The sequence below is a fragment of the Antrostomus carolinensis genome, unplaced genomic scaffold (genome assembly GCF_000700745.2).
Source record: "Antrostomus carolinensis isolate BGI_N321 unplaced genomic scaffold, ASM70074v2 scaffold2239, whole genome shotgun sequence".
NCBI lineage: Eukaryota > Metazoa > Chordata > Aves > Caprimulgiformes > Caprimulgidae > Antrostomus > Antrostomus carolinensis.
Genome location: NW_010337670.1, coordinates 1 through 8,595, shown reverse-complemented (window position 1 = coordinate 8,595; position 8,595 = coordinate 1). Strand labels below are relative to the sequence as shown.

The 8,595-nt window shown below is 42.9% G+C and overlaps 1 protein-coding gene across 1 annotated transcript; it reads right to left on the bottom strand.

The window, feature by feature from the left end:
- Positions 1–2,297: 2,297 nt before the first annotated feature.
- Positions 2,298–6,136, bottom strand: RAD1 (RAD1 checkpoint DNA exonuclease; the record flags this gene model as incomplete). Its single annotated transcript, XM_010175243.1, has 4 exons — positions 2,298–2,556; positions 2,859–2,957; positions 3,307–3,565; positions 6,028–6,136. Coding segments are annotated over 4 exons (651 nt in total), but the record flags the coding sequence as incomplete, so codon positions are not given.
- Positions 6,137–8,595: the final 2,459 nt, after the last annotated feature.

Sequence of the window (8,595 nt, the reverse complement as noted above, 5' to 3'; positions counted from 1 at the left end):
ACCGCATGGTCCCACTGTGGGTCAAACCACATGTCAAGTAGAAGAGATGAAATGTGCTAAAGGTACTGCCACCTGAGTTCTGCTCTCATGCAAAGTATGGCAGGCAATTAAATCTAATCCAACAGTGGAGATCTGCAGATTTTAAGCAATTTACCAGGTCAAAAAGATTCACAGTGGCTTTCCAGTCATTCTCCTCTTCACCATTTTTATTTTACTGTGCTTGAAGGCAGAGATGTAATAGAATCCATCACAGGTGGGTCCTAACTCCCATCCTTGCCTTACTGCAAAGAGTCTGTAGCCCAGGCTTGGTTTTTGTTCACCTAGAACCACACCTACAAAGGCACAAGGTGCACAGGCACCTCCCCACCTTTGTGAGTCTAGGCCCCGACTGGGTCCAGTGGGGTACAGACGTGCATGTCTGTGATAGCTGTTATTTATGAAATGCAACCATTCTTTCTGGTATTTTGTGGGGTTCTAACTTCTTAGAATATCATTTCCACGATCACTGTTGGTAGATTATAGATGAAATTGTTAAAAGTGTTATTTTAAGAAGTAATATAGTACATCTGTAGGCAATTATATAAGAGTACAAATGCTAAGCCACAGTAATGTCCTTGAACACAATACAAGGAACTTTGACACTCTAAAATAATCACAAAGAAAGTCATGTCATCCAGAGATTATGTAAATAATTCTTAACATTCAGTAGTCAAGGAGAATATTAATAATTCCCAATGAGACCATAATAATTTTTTTTTTTCACTGAAGAAATTCAGAGAGCAAGCCCAAAGGAAATGCACCTATACTGCATACTTGTTTGGGAAAAAAAACCAAAACAAACCAGTAAATAAAAGTAATTTAGAATATTGTTAGGTATCTTTCCCAGTCCTGTAGTTCAAAGATTTGTAATTGTTTTTAAAACACAAGTTATTGCAATAAATGACTGATCTGCATGGAAGACAACACAAGTGAACTGTTGACACTGTACTCAAAGTATACCCTTGCTGACATAAGCAAGAGGTGAAAAATGGCCAACAAAAGTATTTTAAACTTAAACCCAAAGGACTTGGTTTCTCTTGAATTGTGGAGCAATCAACTTGGTAATGTATAAACACACCATTTTCCACACATGCAAAGCGGGACTTCATCTTCACACAAACAACAAAACTTGACTGTAGTCTAAAGCTGTAGAACCTACCTGCAGATCGCCGACTCTGGGATCACATCCCAGGGCAGCAAGGCAGGAACACCTCAGTCTCTTGCAGTGGGATTTGCAGTCCCTGCAGCTGGTTCAGTGAACCTCCTGTTTTGAGCAGGTTGTTTGCAAGGGAGAGGTGTGAAAGGAGAAGTCCAACCCCTGACCTAAGCACAGCCCCTTTCCCCACTCTGCAAAGCTGGCCACTGCAGAAAATGCTCCAGAAATAGCACTGTCTCTTCAGTCAGTAAGAGGTTAGGCCTGTTTTCAGCAGTGATATGGATACACCACTCAATGGGACACAGGCAAACACTCCTTCAGTTTAGGAGTCCCTCCTGTTGCTGAAAAAGGCTAATTTCACAAATAATTTCAAATATGAAACTCTTATGATTCTTAACAGTGTTAGCAGAGAATGGCAGGGTAGGAACGGGGCCATGTACGTACAGAAACATTTCAGCAGCAGCATTCTTGTGGATGTGTAATAAATTAGTAGCTACAAAACAATAATGTTGCCAGAATAGTTATGAGCAATGAGTAAGTAAATCCTGGCTTCTATCTTAATTTACCAATTCAACGCCAGTACTGCAGACAAAAGGGTAAATTGGTATCAGATGAAATTCCAAGGGATTGAGTTATATAAAGAATTAATCAAGACGAGGAGGAGCCTAGTGGCTTTACCAGCAAAACACATCAGCATTTGCCAGAAGTACAGCACCTGCTGCCATTAAGCAATCATCTGAAAATGTCACCCTCTTTCAAGACAAATTTGGTTTTATTTTTAAGTCATTGAAAGTTAACTGGCTAACATAGAGCTAGTATTCAGATTTTCCCTTGTGTAATTGCTTAGAACAAGCCAAAGACAAAAAACAAAACACAAATTCTTGGAAAACACCGTAAAAAGCGGCAACATATTACACAAATGCCATTTTATTATCTGTGCTGGAATCAGTGGCCATAGAAGATCAAGTCCTCTTTTTGATTTTTCAGCTTCAGGCTTTTGAGTCAAGGCTAAGAAATGTTTGCAAGTGAGTAAAAAGGAAGTCTTCGTATTCTAATTCCAGTGTTAAAAATAAATGGCAATATCAAGTCTATCAATCTTCATAGCTTTCCTCAGTTTTATAAAAAAATATATATTTTTATACATCCATAAATATTATACAGATGCCAAAACATATATCTACAGTTCTGCTTCAGTAATGTCCTCATCAGGGCAACAATAGTATTCCACAAAACAGATCTGTCCATCTTCATTCCTAATCATATACTGCAGTGAAAGAAATCCTTGAGCATCTGTTCGAATAGACACTTTACAGGATAAAGCCAGCGCCTTTGTAGATGGTTTAAGCAAAGAAATCTTGTACCTGGGGGGGAGAAAAAAAGTAATCTGAAAAAAAATACATTGTGCAGAGCAGAGCTGAAACATTACTGCCATTAAAGCTATGGAATAACTAAGAAACAATTAGCAACATGCTAATTTGATCTTTTCCTGGTAACAACATCGGACAGACATTGTTATTGCTTAGCTTCTGATCACAGACACAGACCTTTACCAGATGGGAAGTATTTTTTTTTTTTCCTTACAGAAATGCAAACAGTGTTTTCAAACTTTGCTCCAAGAATGTATGACCTGCCAGAGAGGGCACTGATCAGGGACTCCCCTAACCTGTTTGTCTGGGTCTGGTTACAGTGGAATGCTTCCATCAAATCAGAGTCCTTAGGGTAGTCCAGATGTGCACTTCCTGCATTTCCAAAAGTGGATAACCTGGAAGACAACAGAAGGAACCATCTCAAAATACCTGATCACAGCTCTCTAAATACTCATCAGAATCTGTCATCTGGCATGTCTCAATGGCTGTTTCACAAAACACTATTGTTTGTTTTGCTTTAATTAAATACACTAAACTGTCTGCATCAGTGTCACATTTACCAGGTTGTCAATGTATTCATTACTGTGTTAATTATATATTGCGGGTTTTTATACTCATTAGAATTCTTCTTGAAATAAAGCAACATTTTAAAATAGCTCCCCACTCTTCACCCTGAAAAATTCCAGTCCTTTACCAACGGAGACCAAGCATGAACATTTGAGTGGAAAGCACACCTCCCAGTACCTGAAGTAGGGTTTGTGTGGAGACATTGTAATCTGCAGAACTTCACTGGTCATATCCAGTTCAGCAAATGCTTCTCGTAGCCCCTCCGACTGCAGGATAATTTTATTAACAACATTGGTACTGCAGAAATCAAAGTCTAACAGGTCATCAGGTTCCTGAGTGTTAATTTTGCACACTGTCACTACTCCTCCTTCTTCCAAGAACAGCATCAAGGGATAACCATAACCACGATAACACATCCTCAGGGCCGTTGATGTTCCTGAAAAAGAGAATGAAATACACATCCTTCAGAAAGCTAGCGAGCATGCCTGACCACTTCAGACACCACTTGAAATCCAATTTGTGTCATGTCCCAAATGGGCAACAACAGCTCTGACAATGAAGCTGGATATGCTACAAATAGCTTAGTGGAACTGGAAAATATTCGATGGTCCTGAGGCTCCCTCTGGCTTACATCATCTTTCCTTACTACTCCTGTTACTCGTGCAACCCAAACTGAAGTTAATGCAGGTAAGTTTGCATTACAGTCACATCCTCCTTTTAGATAATCATAATCTGAATGTTTGTTTCCCAAAATCAGCGTGCTGTTTAGTACAGTTGATTTATGTCTTTAGGTCAGAGTCACAACGGAAACAGCAGAGGAATGGGCAGTTCAACACAGAGCTGCAACGGTACAACTGCCCCAAAAAAGCTGTCATCGTATCACGCTACTCCACATGCGAACACAGTGCATCCTGTGGCACCCAGACAGTCATGCTAACTTGCAGTTATTTTTGCTTGTGCAAATATTTTTTGAACAACCACCAAGTAATAAAAAAGAAAAATTAATTTATAGGAAATAAAAAGTAAAATTCACTAAGACTTGGGGTTTTTTTTATTTAAACAAATGGGTTAATATAATTCAATATCTGTATGCATAATTGTGAAAGCAGTTTCCCATACACCTCTGCCACTGAAAATATTATAAACAGGATCAGTCATACAGCGTGCTTGATTTTTGTGATTCACACACTTGATAAGCAAGATCTAAAGTGCTCTTACAGCACCTGAAGTGCTGCCCAATACAGCTGATTTCTTGCGAGACCTTAGGCAAGTATCACTCCTCGGTACCTTATCTGCAGTGTGGTGATAATACTCACAAAACAGACACGGGTGCAGCCTGAAGAAGGGAAGGAACAGAAGGTGCCACGTAACAGCTACTGCACTGGAAGCAGGAGCACAGGGAACTGATGGTGTTACCTGAAACCCCTGCACACCTCTTCAAGCCCAGTAAATCTGCACCAGAACATTTCCCAATTCATGCATGTGCTTGTTAATGATTCTGAGGTAGCTGGATGTTCCAGGGTTGCACAAGCCACAGAAATATTGGAAAAGATATCACATATTAGGAAGAAATTCCTCACTGTGGGGGTGGTCAGACACTGGAACAGGTTGCCCAAGGAAGTTGTGGATGCTCCTTCCTGGAAGTGTTTAAGGCCAGGCTGGATGAGGCTTTGAGCAACCTGATCTAGTGGAAGGTGTCCCTGCTGCTGGCAGGGGGGTTGGAACTGGATGAGCTTTAAGGTCCCTTCCAACCCAAACCATTCTGTGATTTATTATTGAGTTCATACAAAAGTTTTTGTTAGCAAGACAAATTCCAAGCTATGTCTGTACTGTCTCTCAGTGTGCCCATTTCTGCTACAGTTCACAGCAGTTAGTCAGCCTCAGTCCCTTCTAAGCCCAACGTGGTTCCCCCATGGCCTGAAGACACACTGACAGCTTTCCTACCTTTTCAGCTCAAAGTGACAGCTTTGGTAAGAGGCTGCCTGAGCTTGCCCAAGCAGTGGTCTTTTAGCCTGATGCTGAGGGTATGTGCAGCCTGCCAAGACAGCCACTTTAAAGAATGTGACTGTGAAGCATCATCCTTACTAGAGGGAACCCTGGTGCTCTCTGCACCCACACCAACTACCCTGAATGGGCTGCAGAACAACTATTCTGCCAGCTGCGCCCAGGTTTTCCCCTTTAGTGAAGGGCACTTGGGAACAAATTAGCATTCCTGTGATGTGGATGATCTGGGCCCTGGACTGAAAAGAGATCCACAGGAAAGGCAGTCATGGCATGTGTCAGTCCTGGGGTACAGCACTGGCCTCAGCACCAGAACTCCAGCCTCAACATATCACACAACTTGCCAGAGGTGCCTGAGCAAATTACTTGACATGTTTTCTTAGCAAAATTACAAACTATTTGAGATCTCCAGCTCCAAAGCAGAGCAAGGGTACAAGGCAGGGCTGTTCATTGGACCTCATGCCACAAAAGGGTTGTCTCTCCCAAAACAAGTGGTTCTTTTGTGCCTTACACAGATCCAAGACACATCACCTCCACAGGAAGACTCCTCTGTTTCTCCATTACCCCAACAGCATCACACCAATGTATAATTTATCCCATCTTCCAAACTAAGCCAGCTCCTTTCAGCCTCTCCTGCTGCAGCAGTCCCTGGCACACCGGCTAGGCTCACATCCACCAGCTCTTCTTCTCTCCATCGACTGTTGTCCCAGTACACATTTGTGTTAGCTTAAGTAAACGGGACGGATCCTGCTGCAGAGCAACAGCTGCCATGCTCAGAAGGACGTGAGGAAGTCAGAAGTTTTGCCAAGACTGGCAATCTCCCTATAGCTATGTGCAGGTTTCACTGTGCGATGATACGTGATACACACACACTGTCAAGGTAAATATGCACCATACCTGGCAGAGAACTGGTACCAAAAATGGTCAAGCAGTCTATAAGAACAGACAAATTGATCCGGAACACCACCGATTCCTCCTGAACAGCAAACTCCTGAAAAATTTGAGCCTAGAAGAGAAAGGAAAGAGATGAAGAGAGAGGAGTTTCTGCAATTACTTCACAGTTTACACTTATTTCCTTAAATTCAGTGCTTTCACTTTCAGAGATCAGTGCAATACAAAGTCATTTTTAAAGGCAACACAACATTGATTAAAAAAAAATGGGTCTTCATCTTCAAAACTAGGAAAATAGTATCAGGTTACAGTTGAAACAAAGCAGCATGGCATAAACATGAGGAGCTAAACACCAGTCTTCTAGAGTTTAAAAATAAACTACAAATGCTAAAGCCTAAAGCTGCTTACTTCTGGAGCTGGAAACATTCAGGGAACTACACAACAGAAGTGCCAGCCAGAAACAACACCTACTTACTCTTCTTCACTCAGAGCACGACAAACACTTCAAATAACAGAAATAGGTAAGAACAGAACAGAACAGTCAGTTCACCACAATGGAACAGGTGCTGAAACATGCCCATGACCAGACTGCCCCGTTTGGGCACTGCAGGAACAGAGTATCTCAGAAATAAAGCAGGGTGATTTGAGCTGCTTTTGAAAAAAGCAGTTGCCTATTTTTATTGACAGCCAAGAGAGCAAACCACATCCTGGGGGCATCAAACACGGCATAACCAGCCGGTCCAAAGAGGCAACTGTCCCGCTGTATTCAGCGCTGGTGTGGCCTCACCTTGAGCACCGTGTGCAGTTCTGGGCCCCACCATTTCAGAAGGATGTGAAGGTCCTTGAGTGCACCCAGAGGAGGGCAACAAAGCTGGTGAAAGGGCTGGAAGATGTGTCCTGTGAGGAGCAGCTGAAGACTTTGGGCTTGTCTAGTTTGGAGAAAAGGAGGCTGAGGGGTGACTTCATGGTTCCCTGCAGCTTCCTGAGGAGGGGAAGTGGAGAGGGAGGTGCTGAGCTCATCTCCCTGGTGTCCAGTGACAGGATGTGCGGGAATGATTCAAAGCTGTACCAGGGGAGGTTCAGACTGGACATTAGGAAGCATTTCTTTACAGAGGGGTAGTCAAACCCTGAAGCAGGCTTCCTGGAGAGGTCCTTGATGCCCTGAGACTGTTTAAGTGTTTAAGAGGCATTTGGACAATGCCTTTAATAATTTGTTTTAATATTTGGTGAGCCCCGAATTGTTCAGGCAGTTTAACTAGATGATTGCTGTACATCCCTTCCAACCACAACTATTCTATTCTGTTCTAAACTTAACACCTCAACCCCCTCAAAGGAACCTCCAGTGACTGTTCCTCTGCTCCTACCCACATGTGCCCATTGCTTAACTTCCACTAGCACATGCTGGCCACTTCATAATCCAGCTGAACTCGTTCAGATGGCAGGAAGCTAACCAAACAAACACAGCAGCAGTGCAAGGAAAGACTGTGCAGCAAGGAGCAGGGGAAAGCAAGGGGAGCTGCAGGAACAGGGAGTCTCACACTTCCCTTTGACACACAGCTCAGGCGGCAGTTTCACAGACAGCAAAGACACGGGTTCTAAAAGGCAGAAGAAAGGTGAGGTTGGGTTTGAGTTACCAACGTAAAATATTCCTGACTCCTTCCATTTACATCCCCAGTATCACACATGCTTTCAAAACCAGGAACTAGCATGATACCCGTTCTTATGATTAAAGCATTTACAAGTTGGATATGCATTAAAGAAAAACAAACAATAACGGTAAGAAAGCAAACCACTGCTAAAAAAAGAAAAAATTCCAAGTGCACCTTAAAAAATTAAAATGAAGCAAAGCCAGCAGTCACAGCTATGAAAAAAGTAGCAGAAAAGTGAGCAAGGCTGCTTTTGATCTTATATTAAATACAAGTTGAGAAGAAATAATTATAGCAGCAGCCTTCCAGTACCTGAAGGGGCTACAAGAAAGCTGAGGAAGGACTTTTCACAAGGGCAGTTAGTGACAAAACAAGGGGAAATGGGTTTAAACTGAAAGAGGGGAGGTTTAGATTAGATATTAGTAAGAAATGCTTTACTGTGAGGGTGGTCAGACACTGGAACAGGTTGCCCAAGGAAGCTGTGGCTGCTCCTCCCTGGAAGTGTTCAAGGCCAGGTTGGATGAGGCTTTGAGCAACCTGGTCTAGTGGAAGGTGTCCCTGCTGAAGGCAGGGGGGTTGGAACTGGATGATCTTTAAGGTCCCTTCCAACCCAAACCATTCTGTGATTCTGTGATTACTATTTCAAGCTGCCTACATGGGCAGCTCAGTGTTGCTGAGGTCCTCTATGTGCAATGTCTCAGTCAGCCTCTCTGGACAAAGCTCAGCACAGGCAGAAGCAGAGAGCAGAAGGGGCTGATCACCAGCCCAGCCTTGTGATGAAGCACAAACTCCTGCCCTGTGGCTGGAAGCTCTCAGCTTGCCCCGAGCGCCTGTCAGCTTGTACTCTCTTTCAGAGCTGGCTTAAATTCACCTTTTTCAGCTTTGGGATGAAACACTGAAAGTAATTCTAGATACTTTATGAGTACGC